Below are 15,106 nucleotides of genomic sequence, written 5' to 3'. Positions count from 1 at the left end.
TGGTACTCAACCATGTGTCCACTAACCCAGATTCATCCACATATCCACCATCAACTTTCAGTCCTGCGAACTTAAAATCACCATCGGCTCCGAACGAGTGCCCATCAAGATAGACACTCTTGTAATACCCATCACCAACCATCTTCTTACCCACACTGTCCTGCAGGGTCTCGCCAGTTACAATCGCCATGTCTGGCCTTAGTTTTGAAATCTTCTTGATGATCTTCTCATAGAGGTTTTGATCCAATATTTCCAAGTGGTGCAGGTTTTCTGCAAGAGTGAGATCCTGCATCACATCTACTAAAGCGCGACACGTAACCGATCCGTACGATTTGCCATCATCGGATATGGCTATACGTTCGATGTCGGGACATTTTCTGGCAATGGAATTGATTGCTGGATCCATGAGGCTGCATGTTTCGTGAAATGAGATGTTTTTGAGGGAGGGGACACCGCGCGTGAGATTATCCACGGCATCGTGAACGGCCCCGAACTTGCTGTCGATGATACGAAGGTGTTCGCGGAACTCGAGCGAGGCGGTTGCTGTAGCGTTGATTTGATCACTGAAGAGAACATACCGTCAGCATATTGGATGTTAGCTAGGTGGATGTTGTGAAGCTTATTCAGTGAAGCTGAAGTCGCTGAAGTCGTTCTCTTGAATGTCAGTACGCTTAGCATCGGATGACCAACGACTGTCTCAGTCATCCTTCGAAGTGTAGCATAGTCTCTTTAAAAATGGTACTTCTACGGGCTCGCAAGGTTCGTACTCTGGTTCAGGGCGCTGGCTAGTGCAAATATCCCAGTAGTATTCGTAGTCTTCATGGTTGCAGTCCAAGAAATTCTCGCTCGCATTCGAAGTCAACTTGTCGTCATTGTCGGTGTTTTCGTCATCGTCGTCATCATCGTCTTCGTCTTCCCATACTTTTGGCAGCCGATAATCCAATTCCTCAAGGGCTTTCTCTCCTAATTCATGCATACAATTGCCTCCAAGCCGATACCTTGAGTGTTCATCCCCTTCCTCGGAGCCAGAAGTCGAGTCTTCGTCGCGCTCCACGATTCTAGTAGTCAAAATGAGAAGGCTACGCCATTTCTTGGAAACAGCTTTGATTTTCGCCTCGTCCAATGGCTGGCTTTCAAGACATAAAGCTTGAAAGTTCGTTCGTGACTTGACAATGTCTGGCCCATTGATGAACCCGGAGAATTTACCAGATACGGTATCCTGTTCATTACCGGTGATCCGGATGATCGCGACAGTAGGGCAGCTTTTGATCACATATATAAGACCTTTGTCGCTAACTTTTAACGCCGAGTGTAGAAAGACTTCCCTGAGCTGTGTGTTGCGCGATGTGAGAACTTCTAGATCCGCATCGACCAAAGCTGGGCCAGTGCGATCAATCTTCAGTACCTCCAGCGACGTAGCCTTTTGCTCCAGAGCTTGCGTGTGCTTTTTAAGACCGTGGTCAGTACTTGTCCTATTTGCAATGCGTCCTGTGCCCTTACCATTCAAGGTTGAATTGTGGGCCCAAGTGGAGGTACTTCACGCTATCGGTCAGCTTCTTCGGGTCTTATGCAGCTTCGGTATTACAATACAGGCGCTCCCCTGCATATTCTTTGCGTTGGTACATTGGAGTAAATACAGCCATGACTCGTTGGAACGTAAGCAGGAGATAAAGGCCGTTGGACCACAGGTAAACAATACATGGTTGGATTTCTAGAAAGCACGATGGCCTACCGCATGGACCACCGAGATTGAATATGGCTGGGGTCTGCAACATTTCACCTTCTGAGAGTAAGACGAATGGCACACATCGTATAGCTCGCTCAAACCTTGAACCATGTGCGACTGCTAGTCACCTTGGGGCTGTTGGAAGGTGTTCTCTAGATATGGAATATGGCATCTTGTGCAGGTGAGTGAAGTGCTTGTAGCATCGGATGGATACAGGTGCCTTCGGTCAGAGACCCTGACTGGGCCGCAATTAAGTAGTACTCGACGTACTGTCCCATCCATGGAAGTGTAAATTATTCATCTCTATCTGGCTAGTAACAAGATCAGGTGAGAACAAGAATAACTGTTTCATACCTTGCGGAAGACCGGATATATGTCCCCCACTTCCATAGGTACGATGCCAAACGAGACATAAGAATCGATGTTCTCAGGCTCTAGCGCGACAAAAGCTAGTCCTGCGTTCTTTTGTGCACTGTTTACAAAGAAGCTGCCAGCAGGCAGCGTAACATCTTGAACAAGTGTTTCCGTAGTAACAGTGTTCAAGATGGCGCCTTCGTAGTATGACGAGCCGAGGCTAGAGGAAGTAATGTTGTATGCTTCGACCTCTCCATGGAAAACCTCGGGCATGGTTTCGATCTCCAGTCCTGACACCCTAAGACGCTCGGCAAGGTCAGCCCACGCGCGGGGGATTATGTACCCTTCGGGCCGAGCGCGGGTCATGTTGGCAGTTGCGGGCGTGGTGCTGGCGAATTCAACAGGAAGTTGAAAGACCTCGCCCGTCCGACGATCAACCATAGTATATGTGCGGTTCGCATAAGTTGTGAAGTCTGTGACGACGATCTCCTCTTCGCTCTCGACGACCTCTGCAATAGCACCCTCGATTATCTTCTTCACGTCCGCAGCTTCATCTCGAGCAGTCTCGAGCACACCAAGAATCATCTGTAGACCAGCAACGGTGCGGCGTTTGAACTCCTGGCTTGCAATTCCGATTCCACGGGTTTCGAAGAGAAAGGTTACACACTGTGTGAGTCCCATGGCGTTCCGTCCGATTTTGGCATCAGTGCCAGCCTCATCTAACCTCGGGGGATTTGTCCGCGCAGCCGTCATATATGGCTCTCCACGCAGGCCTTTGGAGAGCAGAGACGCGTTGATCGCGGGCGCAAAGACGGTCTCGGAGAGCGTGCGAATGGATGGATGGATGTTGAGGTTCTTGGCTGCACTGTACATGCCATCGGCTGCGTTGCTATAGTTGCCAGAGTACCGTGTACCGGCTCCATATTCCTTGCCCAAAGTCAGCAAAAGCCTCACATGTAGTTCGTACAAGATGTTTTACTTACATGCATGTCAATGGCGATGTGTGGCGAAAAGCTGCTGAACCATTGCTTGATGTCGCGAGTCTGCTGTCGAGCGAGCTTGGTGTGGTCGCGGTTGGGGTCGAAGTTTGTAGCCAAGGTGCGCTGGAAGTAGGCATTTCCGTCTGGGTTGTACCGCGGTAATACAATGATGTCCATCTTCTCAAGGAAGCCAGCAGCCCAGGTCGCGTCGGCATCCATCGCACCGAGAAGAGCCATAGTGGCTTCGTCGCCAGCAGGTTCGTTCCCGTGAACTGATCCTTGAATCCATACTCGCAGTTTACCAGATGTAGCATATCCAGAAGATGCGTTTGATGCTGAGGTTGAAAGGTAGGCGTACGGGAATGTCTTGCCTTCTTCGCTCAGGAAATCGGCTACGTCGTAGGTCATCCATGAAGGATTCTTCGCTGCAAGCTTGCTGATGAACTCCTCTGTTAAGCGTTAGGTGACTCTCTCTCTAGGATCGGTTTCTTCTTTCATTGTTTACGCACCTAATTTGTATTGCGATGTCGCGCCTTCTGTTCCCTCTGTCCATCCTGGATCAAATGAGGCGTTCGGCAGGAACGCGGGACTCAAAAGAGTCACATCTGGCGCTGGGAAGGCCGTCTGCTCCACAAGCTGCGAGTCAAAGTTTACATTGACATGGTTCTCGCCGTACTGAGACTGCGCAAACGCAGACGCCGCGAATAGCGCAATTGAAGAAGTACGCATCTTCGTCTGGTCTCAGCTGGAGCTGTCAAATGGGCGCAGAGCACCGATTTGCGCATCATCGCGTCTTTTTGTATGGTTCTCCCCCATCTTTGGGTGATAGCGCTACGTCAGTCAAGACGTTTTTTGGCCGGTTGGAGTACTTTGCCAAGGAGAATCGCCCTTGGCTGCAGTTGCTCCTGCCGCTTCTGGTGTCGTTTTCCTCGGAGATAGGCGTGTAGTGCGCCGTTATCGCATAAGAACGGCATTTCTGCGGCTCTTGAATTGAAGCTCGGTGGTTGTTCTTGTGGGCTTCGCGTTGGTAGGGAGGATTTGGAAAGGAGGCTGGAGGCAGGAGACGCGAAGAGCGCCGACAGCTCGGAATGGTTCCGACGCGAGCTTGTACCTGATCAGAGTCGTCGCGGAGTATGCCGCACATCGGTGGCACATGCAGACTTGGGAAGAAGACAACCTTCTACCTCGCTAGAATTATCGCATACATTCTAGAACCTTGGTTTCACACAGCTGTTACTCCAGTTCTTGGTGCAGAGCGCCCGACTACCAGGTGACTGCTCAACCAACATATCTGCCGCGACAAAAGGCTTCGAGGCTCCAATTGGACTTAGGCTTCCCATTATTCGTATTGAAAAAAGGCTATCATCACGTTTGGGGAAAAGGATGGGAACCTGCCTCCTGGTCTGGAAGTCTACTTTGCCTTGAAGTAATCGCAGTTCTTGATCTGAGACTAATGTAGACTGCAAGGCATCTGTTCATTCTTTTCCCTGTATGCAATGCTATATCTCTGATGAGTATTTCGCTTCAATCATGTTCCGGCACCGAGTGACGCCATGCCATCTTCCCAGCTTCCCCGCATCATGGGACGATAGCCCGAAATGCCGATGCAGGTCCATGCAACCCGCAAAAATTACCTTCCACAGGCGATCAAGTCTTAGTACCATCCATCATTCAGGGGAGACGAAGTGGTCATACGGTTCAGAAATGGACACTAAGAAGAATTCATCCGCGTCTTTGATCGCCGTCTCGCATTGTGTGGTAACCGGCATGTATTTAGTTGGAGCATAGCCTTTCTTTTAGATCTCAGCCAAGAATCATGAGAGTCTTCTCTTCATTGCTCGCGTACTGCGCCACACTTTCTTCGTTTGCTTCTGCGATCTCCATCACTTCGACCAAGAACTGGAATATCACGAATGATGTGGAGGGTTCAGTCCGTCTCAATGGCCTTGCTTTTCAACAACACGCCCTGACCACCTTTGGCGACTACCAATACGTCGCATTCTACAAGACAGCTTCGGGATACGGCAAACATCATGTCAACCTCGGTCGGCGCAAAATCAACCCTTCTTTGGGCGATTGGCAGTACTTTGCATTCACAGATTATGTGCAAAGCACTCTCGATGAGCACAACACTATCAGTATGGGCATTAGTGGAGACGGCAAGATCCATCTGAGCTTCGATCACCACGACGTACCACTCAACTATCGTGCAAGTAACACAGGCATCGCTAAGACGGTTCCCGAACAGTGGACAGCCAGCGCCTTTGGAGCAGTCCAGCACAGTCTGCCTGGCTCAACCGGACCATGGACGCCACTCACATACCCTCGGTTCGAACGCATCGATAATGGTGATCTCTTGATGGAATTCCGTATCGGACAGTCTGGCGCCGGTGACTCGTACATCCATCGATACTCCGTTGCGACCGCACAGTGGAGCGCGGTTGGCAAGTACCTACAAGGTCAGGACAACAATGCTTACATCAACGGCATTAGCAACCAGGGTGGAAAGCTCTTCGTATCATGGACGGTGAGGGAGACACCTACTCCCTCGACTAACCACGACTTCTACTTCGCCTTGTCGGAGGATGATGGCAAGAGTTGGAAACAGACTAATGGTCAAACTGTACCAAAGCCGATTACGCCATCGACCGCTGGCATTAAGGTGTATTCGATCCCACAAAACAGCCAAATCATCAACCAAGAAGCCCAATGCGCTGACCAAAAAGGCCGGTTTCACGCTCTAATGCGCGACAACTCGACAGGCACAGCGCAATTCTACCACTATCTCCGTACTCCAGAAGGCAAATTTTCCAAGACCGCCATCAAGACGCCTGGTCTGTCAACTCCGCCATACCTTGCCTATCGAGGTAAAATCGCTGCCGCAGGCGACAACGTTTTCGCGATTTTACCAGACCAACCGAAGATGACCGTGCAAATCTGGGCCGCGACAGCAGCCGGAGCATACAATGACTGGAAAAAGTTGGCCGAGGTACCAAACGCTGCTGGTGAGCCGTTGGTGGACGAAGAGAGGCTGGATAAATTCAACGTCTTGAGCATTTTCATCAGGCAAGGCGGGCCTTTCGGCACACGCAAAGTACAAGTCTGGGATTTTGCGCTCGCTCTTTGAAAAACAGAGTGTGCCTTTGACTCAGACCGGGGCTTGGTCTCCGTTCGAGCTGGTCGCCATGGCATGTACAAGTACATTAGTTCCAACAACATCAGCATTAGGACAAGAAGTTGAGGCTCTAGTGGCCTTGTTCCCGCACATTTTATCTTGGCGCTCTGACGCTCCTCATTTACTGCTGCTGTACAGGACAAGATCAGAGCATGGAGTGTTTCTCGGGGAGATTTTGCATTGCGCTAGCACGTCCGTTGACGCAATTCCACATCGGTCCCATCCATCCTAACCCAACGCTTAAAAGTAAACCTGGGCAAGCGAGAACGCACGTTTACCCCAGGCCAGAATCTAGCTGGGTCTGGCGTAGTCCGTGAGTGATTTTGCGGAGAAGGTACGTACTCGGAAGCTCCGATATGCCCAAATCCCTCGATGCCGGCTCAACCTCATCATGCACCCACCGGCTACAGTACACGGATACGAAAATGCTGGTACCCATGGGGTTATAAGCGGAGTAAAAGGGAGGGCAACATGCGGGGCACGTCCATATCTGGTCTTGTCGTCACGGGCGATGCGAAAATTTGCCCTCTAGTCCCTGGTGCATCCCGTCCTTCGCGAAGCATAAAGCTGGCGGTATATCTCTGAATGATCAGCATCGGACCGGAAATCATCTCATCATGCCTTCCCATCTCTCTGTCCTCGCAGCCATCGGTGGCCTGCTCACATTTGGACACGCCCAAAATTCGTCAGCCCCTTCAGCCTCAAGTACATCGACGTACTCGCAACCCAACGTACCGACTGGGGTCCCGATATCAGGCGATTACGATGAGCCGCTTCGACCTCAAGTACATTTCAGTCCACCTGCTGGATTCATGAATGATCCAAACGGCATGTACGTGGACGAAGACGGAGTATATCACCTGTACTACCAGTACAACCCGACCGAGAACGTTGCAGGAAACCAACACTGGGGCCACGCGACCAGTAAAGACTTGTACACATGGACAAACCAGCCCATTGCCATCTTCCCTGGTGGTCCCACCGAAGGCGTTTTCTCAGGATCTGCCGTCATAGATCACAACAACACTAGCGGCTTCTTTCCGAACCAGACCAACGGTGTAGTCGCCATCTACACCATCAATGTTCCCGAGAACCAGACTCAGCACATTGCCTACTCCTATGACAATGGATACTCCTTCACCAAGTACGAGAACAACCCTGTCATCGTTCCCGGTGGAACCAACCCCACTCAGTTCCGCGACCCGAAGGTTATCTGGTACGAGCCCACTGAGAGTTGGGTCATGGTCGTGGCGTACCCCATCGACTTCAAGATCGGCATCTTCACAAGTCCTAACCTGATTGACTGGACTCCCACCAGCAACTTCTCCAGCTACGGCATCACTGGTCTGCAGTACGAGTGCCCGAACATGGTAGAAATGCGCGTGCAGAACTCTACTGCCAGCGACGAGTCCAAGTATGTTATGTTGATTTCCATCAACCCTGGAGCTCCTCTCGGCGGATCTATCACGGAATACTTCGTCGGCACCTTCAACGGCACGCATTTCGAAGCTGATGACGCTCGAACCCGGCTCACGGACTTTGCAAAGGACAACTACGCTGGTCAGTTCTTCTATGGTATCCCCGCCGACAAGGACCAGGTTACGCTCAACTGGGCAAGCAACTGGCAGTACACCAACGTCGTTCCCACTGCAGGCGAGGAAGTAGGCGATGGTTTCCGCAGCGTCATGACAGTACCCAGAGGCCACTACCTCAAAGACCTGCCCCGCCAGGGTCTGTCTTTGATCTCATATCCCTCCAACATCATGTCAATCGTCGAAAAGGAGCTTGCTTCAAGCGACATCACTAATAACGGTACTGTCTTCGTAGACTACTCCACCGTTGAGTCGGGTGCACTATACTTTGAAGCCAATGTCACTGGACTTACCGGTGGCCCTTCTCTCGCCGGATCTATCAGCTTCACCTTCCAATCTTCGGTTTCCGGCGAGTCAATCTCAGGTGGTACTTTCCTCTCATCTGGCGATGTTTGGCTAGACCGTGGAAAGACCGAGGCTTTCCAGAGCCCTTACTTCAACGACAAGTTCACTGCTACGGGTCTTTACGACGAGAGGCAGGGCTCATGGAAGATCTCGGGCATTATTGACAGGAGTATCATTGAAATCTTCCTGAACGAAGGCGAACTTGGCGCAACTGCAGTGTTCTTCCCAACACAGCCGCTCGACAAAATGATGCTGGAGGTGTCGGGACTGAATGAGACTGTAACAGCGAGTGTTGGCGTTTGGTCTCTGAAGGCTGCTTGGTTGAACCAGGCAGATGCCAACGGTACAGTTGTCGGTAACACGACCGAGGGTGGCAGCGCAACTCTAGGCCCTGCAAAACTCTTTTAAGCATCATAGTATAATACAATAGCATATATGCAATATGAACACCCAAGGCGGACTCACACTCCCAATATATACCTAGCTCTTCCATGTGACGTCTCTACTATACCAAGGTATATCACACCTGCCTTTTCGAACACTATGACCGCGAGTATATTGAATCATATGATGTACTGCGGGTGCCACTTACTCCGCAAGCCGATGAATCTCCACTCCGCAACTCGTGATCCAGTGGCAAGGGTGACATGGTGGGGACAAGCCCCTTAGCGTCCGCCTCCACACCCGAACCTTAATGGCGGATACAACACCCAATATCGTTACATGCACCCTATTAATGTCGCATGGCTTCGGCATATGTCCCACTGCCGTCATCGCGAGGCCAAAATATGTGTTGATGCGGGAGAACTCTACGCCGAAATCTTCCGCTGCCACTGCAACTCAAAGTTCGTCGACGGAGTAACTCCGGCTGCAATCCGGTTCGTTGAAACTCTACCACGTGCCGGCTTAACCTTGATTATTCGAACTCTCCCATTCGCGGATGTGTCCTAGTCCTGTTGTGGGTGTCGTGAGTGGCTCGTCGTCCAAGGCTCGCCGAAAAAGCACGTTCGGGCGCCGAGGTAGTACCATTTCATCGTGTATAGACTACCCCGCTTCCAGCATTATCCAAGAGCCAAGTAGCAATTAGTGAGAAGATGGTGTTTGCGGGCGCGTTACCTGAATGAGGCGCTGAGATTGAGTTGACTGCTATATTTAATCAGAGAGCGACGATGGAAGGATGTAGTGAACAACAGTCGTTCTGTCCAATACCACTCTACAATGCGCACTTCAACCTTCATCAGGGCGGCCGTGGTGCTGGCTAGCAGTTACTCGGTTGATGCCGATGTCACGACTACAATTGACCCAAAGTCGAACTGGGGTACCTGGGAAGGCTGGGGAACATCGTTGGCATGGTAAATCTTCCCGTGTACGAAGTGCGTGTGAGACATACACTGACTTCGCACATCGACATCTTAGGTGGGCGCAGCAGTTCGGCAACAGAGACGATCTTGCGGATATCTTCTTTACGCTGAAGCAAACCAAGTTCAATGGCGAGACTCTTCCGGGACTTGGCTTCAACATCGTACGCTACAATGCCGGTGCGTGTAGCTGGAACTCCGTCGATGGGGAGAAGATGGTCGTGTCTCCAAACGTAAAAAGGTCGAGGCAGATGGAGGGCTACTGGCTGGACTGGAAGAGCAGTGACCCGGCCTCTTCAAGCTGGAACTGGTACGATACCTACCTCGATGTGCCATGAGGCCATTTGCTGATCGTCGTTTGCACTTCAGGTCCGTTGATGTCAACCAGCGAGCAGCGCTCCAGAAAGCGATTGCACGTGGAGCAGATCGAACAGAGTTGTTCTCTAACTCACCGATGTGGTGGTAAGTAACACTCACGTACAAGCTGTATACGAGATATTGACTTTTCCAGGATGACGAAGAACCACAACCCTTCCGGTAAGTCTTGGCTGTACGAAGTGCATGTGAGACAAACACTGATTTCGTACCTCTACCTCTGCAGGTGCATCGGACGGGAGCGAAAACATCCAATCGTGGAACTTGGAGCAGCATGCAGTCTACATGGCTACAGTCGCAAAGCATTTCAAAGATAATTGGGGCGTTGAATTCGAAACTGTCGACCCGTTCAATGAGCCAAGCGCAAACTGGTGGAAGGCCGACGGCACCCAAGAAGGATGCCACGTTGATGTATCCACCCAAGCCAAGATCGTCGGTTATCTCGACACCCAACTTGCGAACCGTGGGCTTTCCACAAAGATCGCGGCCTCGGATGAGTCATACTACGACCAAGCTGCAACGAACCTCAAGACTATTGGAAATAGCGCACTCAGCAAGATCGACCGGATAAACGTTCATGGCTACCAATACGGAAGCGGTGACCGCGCTGGTGTTCACACCTTGGCTACACAGGCTGGCAAATCTCTCTGGAACAGCGAATATGGTGATGGCGTGGCTTCTGGCGAGAACCTTGCCAAATACCTTTTCCAGGATCTTCGGCAGCTGAAGCCTACCGCATGGGAGTACTGGCAAGTCCTCGACCAGGGAGGCTGGGGTCTCATCGACGCAGACAATGACGCGAAGACGCTGGGTAAATCGACGCAGAAGTACTATGTGCTTGCCCAATTCGCCCGACATATGCGTCCAGGTATGCGAATCCTCGATGGTGGTCGAGACAACGTCGTCGCTGCCTACGATGCTAGCAAGTCGTTGTTAGTCATTGTGGCCGTGAACTGGGACGCGGCGCAGTATCTGAACTTTGAGCTGTCAGGCTTCTCGGGGCGTCCGTCATCCGGTGCAACGGTCTCGAGATGGAGCACACAGATTGGAAGCGGCGACCGCTACGTGCAGCATCTCGATACCACGATTAGTGGAACAAAATTCTGGTCGAAGTTCGAGAAGAACATGGTGCAGACTTTTGAAGTAACAGGGATAAAGTTGTAGGGCATAGCGCATACGATAGTGTGCTAACACGAAACTGTTCCGTTGATGAGTTCACGCGTCCGTTCGCGATGGTGGGTGTAGGTCCGCATCGTGTTGTGTTATCCGATTCTTTGCTTTCTTCTGACCCATATCTCTTGATCCCCATTGCCCGATCTTTGCTGAACTTCCCACACTTGAAGCCTGTAACTACCGCGGTCCGATCGACCGGTATGGAGATCGAACCCCCAGCCGTGCTTCGGACAAAGTATTCCTGAGCTAAGCACTACCCCAAAGTCTTCGATGTCGAAGGGCGTGCCATTGGAGAGTGGATACGAAGAGTGCGGACATTCCTGTGCGTGTCTTGGTTATTATATAGGCACACTACACGTAGTTACAGTGTCGCGACATACGTGGTTCACCGCGACAAATTTTCCTTTGTACTGGAATACCATCACTTGGTCCTTCGCATCACCACCAAGTTCGGGATCCCTCCAATCATCGATCGCAACCTCAGTGGCTTTGGAGCTGTCATCGCGAGGCACGTGGAATACCCGACAACCCGTCACATGCTTTTCGCCGCATGGGCGCTGTTCGCTGACGCGCGTGGAGTCGTCGACATTCGGGTACGACGTCACGGTACCGGCGCAAAACCACGCGTTACCAGCTTGAGACGATCGAGAGAACGGATTGACCAGGAACGACATGCTGGGTGGCAATAATGCCTGTGTGGGCGACGCGATAATTGCACGCGACGATGCACGATGGTGGGTACCAGGACTTCACTAGCAACACGCTAGCCGCAGCGGAAAGAGGCTAGACTGGGCCATGTCAAGTTGTCAACAGAAACTTCCACATCCACGCCCTGTGGTCAAATGTGGAAGTCTTGTTCCCAACATGGGAAGATAGAGCGCTTACTACAAAGGCTTATAAAACGCTTACATATAGAGAAAGCTTCGTAGAGTCTGCATGTATACATTTCCACGCACTTTGCCTACCATCGTACCTTTCTTCAAACCTCTCTCACGGTCTTTGGCACGTCTCTCATTTACGACTACATCCAATATGGCGAACACCCAAGACCCTTCGAGTTACCTCGCCAATGCGCGCATCGCCCCGGAAATCTTCCAGCTCCGACCTGATTATCGCGCCTTGCTTATGGTGGTCACCAACATACCACCAGGCCCTTCCGACTCAGTCAGTGAAGCTTTCCTCTCCTCGGCAGAAGTATCAGCCAAAGAAGCACTGGCAAAAACTCCGGTGAACGACATTGCGCATGTCGCGCAATGGAAAGAAGCCTACAAAGCCTTTGGCGCAAAGCCCAAAAAGACCATGAACAGTCTTGAAGCCCTGTTGCGTCGTGTTGATGCAGGCCTACCGCGTGTGAACCGCCTGACAGATATTTACAACGGCATCTCGCTCAAACACCAGATCCCTCTTGGAGGCGAAGATCTTGACAAATATGAGGGAAGCCCTTTCCTGATACGCGCAAAAGGCGACGAAAAGTTCGACACAAAATCTGGCGGCGAAGTCGTCATTGAAAGCCCAAGTCCCGGAGAAGCAGTCTGGTGCGACGATGGTGGTGTGACGTGTAGACGTTGGAATTGGAGGCAATGCTCGAGGACTGCGTTGAGCGACGGAACATCAAATGTGTTGTTCATCCTAGATGCGTTGGAAGCTATCGACGATGCAAAGCTAAATGCTGCAGCGGACGAGCTAAGTCACCAATTACAAAAGCTCTCCGCGGATGTAAAAGTCGAGAAGCGTCTCTTGAAGTCATGAGCACTTCAGAGCATACAATAGTTGCATTGTACTATGTAGATGCTATCTAGGACAGTTTGTAGCCTTCGTCTGATCTTAATGAGGTCTTCATAGACTGTGTATGATGATGTCCGCGGCCTATCCAACGTTAGCGTTTATCTTACCACAGTTACATTCCCACTGACCTTCTCTGCAATAGCGTACGCTGTAGAGCTAGTATGCGCACTTGGTAAAAAAGGCAGAATACTGATATCAACAACGCGTAATCCGGTCGCACCATGCACCCTTAGGTCTGGTCCTACTACGCCCCCCAGATTTCTAGGTATCATCGCAGCTGTGCAGCATGGGTGCATATGCGAGATTACCATGGAACCCTTGATGTAAGATTTGAGGTCTTCGTCTGATTGAACAGCTGGGCCAGGAGTGACTTCAACCGCACCGTATCTGCGCATAGTCGGAGTACCTAGTACCTTACGAAGCCATTTGATATGCGCAATATGGACGGAGAAGTCGATGGGACTGGAGCCCGCGCGGTAATCAAGTATAGGCTGAGCTAACAGGTCGGTCGAGTCGAGATGAAGAGTACCTCGACTTAATGGATGGAGAATGATAGGGCGCATAGTCGTCCCAGTCGCAAAGGGTACTTCTACACTGGGGGCTTCTGCGTTTGCGAGAAGGTCGGCAAGGACGTGAAGCTGACGTTTGTAACCAGCAACAAGGCTCGGGTCAGAGTTCTCTGGCAAATGAGCAGCCGCTAAGTCGCTATCAGCCGTCTCGCGCATCTCCTCAATGATTTCCATGTACTCCTCGGTCACGGTGGGAAGTGAGATGTACAGTGCGGTATTACTCATGGCCAACGTGTAAGGGCCTTGTGCTGGAGTCATATCGAACCCTGCCACTGCTCTGGCGGCATAAGCAGGATCGAACATGTCTGAAGGCATATTGGAGAAATTACCAGGCTTCGAGTCTGTCACACGGTCAGTGATTAGGGTATCACCCTTAATGAGCGACCAGAATACCTACAGTTCCATGATATACCAGGAGAAGAGTGATCTTGCAGATTTGAGCCTACCCCAGGAAGATCCAGTACTGCGGTAATGTTCAAATGGTTGAGGACAGCTGCGGGTCCAATGCCGCTCCTTTGGAGGATGGTTGGCGTATGCATTGCGCCGGCAGAAATGATGACTTCGGCTTTGGCAGTTACATTCAACACTTCATCGTTGGAGAGAGATCGTACCTCTACCTGTGGCGGCCCGTGTGAGACGCCGTCAGTATAAATAACCCTGATGACTTGATGCTTAACGAGCAAGTCGTAGTTTGGTCTACCCGCGACGTCGGAGTAGTGGCCCAAACCAGCGTGCGAGCGCCTGGCCGTGACTGGATGCTGAGATATAGGTCCCCAACACAGGCCTTCTTTGAACCCACCTCCACACTCATCTAGGGCTCGGATACCCATGTCACTCCAAGCTTCCCTCGCGACGTGTATGTCGCCCCATAGAAAAGGTGGGAAACTCGAATGGATGGGAGTTGTACCTCCATACGCGGACATGTCCCAAGTAAACCCATATTGTTCCACCACGCTTGGTGCTGGTGGAGTGAAGGTCACGCTCTACGTGGAGTCAGTTCAACGTCAGAAACGAGCGGCAACCACGCTCGCCTTTTTGAAGTAGGGAAACAAGCTCTCCCAATCCCACTTGATCGTACTGTTTGCAAACTCAGGACCTCCAATCTGGGTCCAAGCGTCATAGTCATGTCTAGATCCGCGGTCAAAGTACTGGCCGTTGATGGCACTACTTCCGCCAATAGTCTTGCCAACAAACAACAAAGCCTGTTTGCCATTCATTTCCGGATTAGGTACCGAGTTGAAGGTGAAGTATCCCGATTTCTCAGTTGGCCCGCCCCAAACGAGGCTTGGCGGATCAAACGCCCCCGGCGCATATTCGACTTCGCCGTACTCAACAACCAGCACTGTTTCTGCGATGGAGGTCAGCCAAAAGTATTTTGTAGGCGAATGTGAGAACTTGCTCTCTGGGAAAGCCCCAGTAAGTCGATCAGCTACTGTAAGACCAGCAGTTCCTCCCCCGCAAATCACGTAGTCATAGGTAGAACGAAGCTCTGAGATGTGGCGTTTGAAAGCAGCGTGTGGGAGCGCATTAGCGCAAGTGACGGCTAGTCCAATTGATAAAACTCGTGGAATCATGGCTGTCCATCCGAAATGTATCGTCTCGATGGTCTAGCGAGTGTCTTCTCTTATATCGCTGCTACTGCGTTGTTATGCTGCTGTGCCACCCAGAGCGCTC

At 51.3% G+C, this 15,106-nt stretch overlaps 7 protein-coding genes across 7 annotated transcripts; 4 read left to right on the top strand and 3 right to left on the bottom strand.

Annotated features, from left to right (window-relative positions):
* Positions 1-1,894: 1,894 nt before the first annotated feature.
* Positions 1,895-3,901, bottom strand: BKA58DRAFT_26148 (uncharacterized protein). The gene is made up of 3 exons (XM_046166772.1): positions 3,570-3,901; positions 3,064-3,509; positions 1,895-3,007 (listed from the first exon to the last, which is right to left on the bottom strand). The coding sequence occupies exons 1-3, from the start codon at positions 3,787-3,789 to the stop codon at positions 2,075-2,077; spliced, it is 1,599 nt and encodes a 532-aa protein (XP_046031756.1). The 5' UTR covers positions 3,790-3,901; the 3' UTR covers positions 1,895-2,074.
* Positions 3,902-4,609: 708 nt separating this feature from the next.
* Positions 4,610-6,389, top strand: BKA58DRAFT_374058 (uncharacterized protein). Its single transcript, XM_046169285.1, has one exon. The coding sequence runs from the start codon at positions 4,877-4,879 to the stop codon at positions 6,185-6,187; it is 1,311 nt and encodes a 436-aa protein (XP_046031755.1). The 5' UTR covers positions 4,610-4,876; the 3' UTR covers positions 6,188-6,389.
* On the top strand, positions 6,386-8,643 carry BKA58DRAFT_374057 (invertase precursor). Its single transcript, XM_046169284.1, has one exon. It carries the CDS (start codon positions 6,853-6,855, stop codon positions 8,578-8,580), a length of 1,728 nt encoding a protein of 575 aa, XP_046031754.1. The 5' UTR covers positions 6,386-6,852; the 3' UTR covers positions 8,581-8,643.
* Positions 8,644-9,257: 614 nt separating this feature from the next.
* BKA58DRAFT_26144 (endo-beta-1,6-galactanase) lies at positions 9,258-11,209 on the top strand. Its single transcript, XM_046166771.1, has 5 exons — positions 9,258-9,524; positions 9,589-9,840; positions 9,900-9,992; positions 10,042-10,067; positions 10,132-11,209. Exons 1-5 carry the CDS (start codon positions 9,391-9,393, stop codon positions 11,067-11,069), a joined length of 1,443 nt encoding a protein of 480 aa, XP_046031753.1. The 5' UTR covers positions 9,258-9,390; the 3' UTR covers positions 11,070-11,209.
* BKA58DRAFT_416740 (uncharacterized protein) lies at positions 11,069-11,791 on the bottom strand. The gene is made up of 2 exons (XM_046172603.1): positions 11,459-11,791; positions 11,069-11,398 (listed from the first exon to the last, which is right to left on the bottom strand). Exons 1-2 carry the CDS (start codon positions 11,750-11,752, stop codon positions 11,168-11,170), a joined length of 525 nt encoding a protein of 174 aa, XP_046031752.1. The 5' UTR covers positions 11,753-11,791; the 3' UTR covers positions 11,069-11,167.
* Positions 11,792-12,110: 319 nt separating this feature from the next.
* BKA58DRAFT_302512 (Phenylalanyl-tRNA synthetase) lies at positions 12,111-12,827 on the top strand (the record flags this gene model as incomplete). Its single annotated transcript, XM_046166929.1, has 1 exon — positions 12,111-12,827. One exon carries the CDS (start codon positions 12,111-12,113, stop codon positions 12,825-12,827), a length of 717 nt encoding a protein of 238 aa, XP_046031751.1.
* Positions 12,828-12,914: 87 nt separating this feature from the next.
* BKA58DRAFT_407955 (uncharacterized protein) lies at positions 12,915-15,006 on the bottom strand (the record flags this gene model as incomplete). Its single annotated transcript, XM_046172056.1, has 5 exons — positions 12,915-12,944; positions 12,992-13,773; positions 13,830-14,415; positions 14,464-14,780; positions 14,832-15,006. 5 exons carry the CDS (start codon positions 15,004-15,006, stop codon positions 12,915-12,917), a joined length of 1,890 nt encoding a protein of 629 aa, XP_046031750.1.
* Between the last annotated feature and the right edge of the window lie 100 nt (positions 15,007-15,106).

Source organism: Alternaria rosae, assembly GCF_020736505.1.
Source record: "Alternaria rosae strain MPI-PUGE-AT-0040 chromosome Unknown BKA58scaffold_1, whole genome shotgun sequence".
NCBI classification, from domain to species: domain Eukaryota; kingdom Fungi; phylum Ascomycota; class Dothideomycetes; order Pleosporales; family Pleosporaceae; genus Alternaria; species Alternaria rosae.
This window is presented reverse-complemented; position numbering and strand designations above follow the sequence as displayed.

Excerpts from the sequence above, each read along its gene's own strand:
- BKA58DRAFT_374058 (XM_046169285.1), top strand. The coding sequence starts at position 4,877 with ATGAGAGTCTTCTCTTCATTGCTCGCGTACTGCGCCACACTTTCTTCG.
- BKA58DRAFT_416740 (XM_046172603.1), bottom strand. The coding sequence starts at position 11,752 with ATGTCGTTCCTGGTCAATCCGTTCTCTCGATCGTCTCAAGCTGGTAAC. Across the intron at positions 11,399-11,458 it reads AATTTGTCGCGGTGAACCAC|GAATGTCCGCACTCTTCGTA; the intron begins GTATGTCGCGAC and ends AGACACGCACAG.
- BKA58DRAFT_374057 (XM_046169284.1), top strand. The coding sequence starts at position 6,853 with ATGCCTTCCCATCTCTCTGTCCTCGCAGCCATCGGTGGCCTGCTCACA.
- BKA58DRAFT_26148 (XM_046166772.1), bottom strand. The coding sequence starts at position 3,789 with ATGCGTACTTCTTCAATTGCGCTATTCGCGGCGTCTGCGTTTGCGCAG. Across the intron at positions 3,510-3,569 it reads GACATCGCAATACAAATTAG|AGGAGTTCATCAGCAAGCTT; the intron begins GTGCGTAAACAA and ends AACGCTTAACAG. Across the intron at positions 3,008-3,063 it reads ACATCGCCATTGACATGCAT|GAATATGGAGCCGGTACACG; the intron begins GTAAGTAAAACA and ends ACTTTGGGCAAG.
- BKA58DRAFT_26144 (XM_046166771.1), top strand. The coding sequence starts at position 9,391 with ATGCGCACTTCAACCTTCATCAGGGCGGCCGTGGTGCTGGCTAGCAGT. Across the intron at positions 9,841-9,899 it reads GCCTCTTCAAGCTGGAACTG|GTCCGTTGATGTCAACCAGC; the intron begins GTACGATACCTA and ends TTTGCACTTCAG. Across the intron at positions 9,993-10,041 it reads TCTAACTCACCGATGTGGTG|GATGACGAAGAACCACAACC; the intron begins GTAAGTAACACT and ends TGACTTTTCCAG.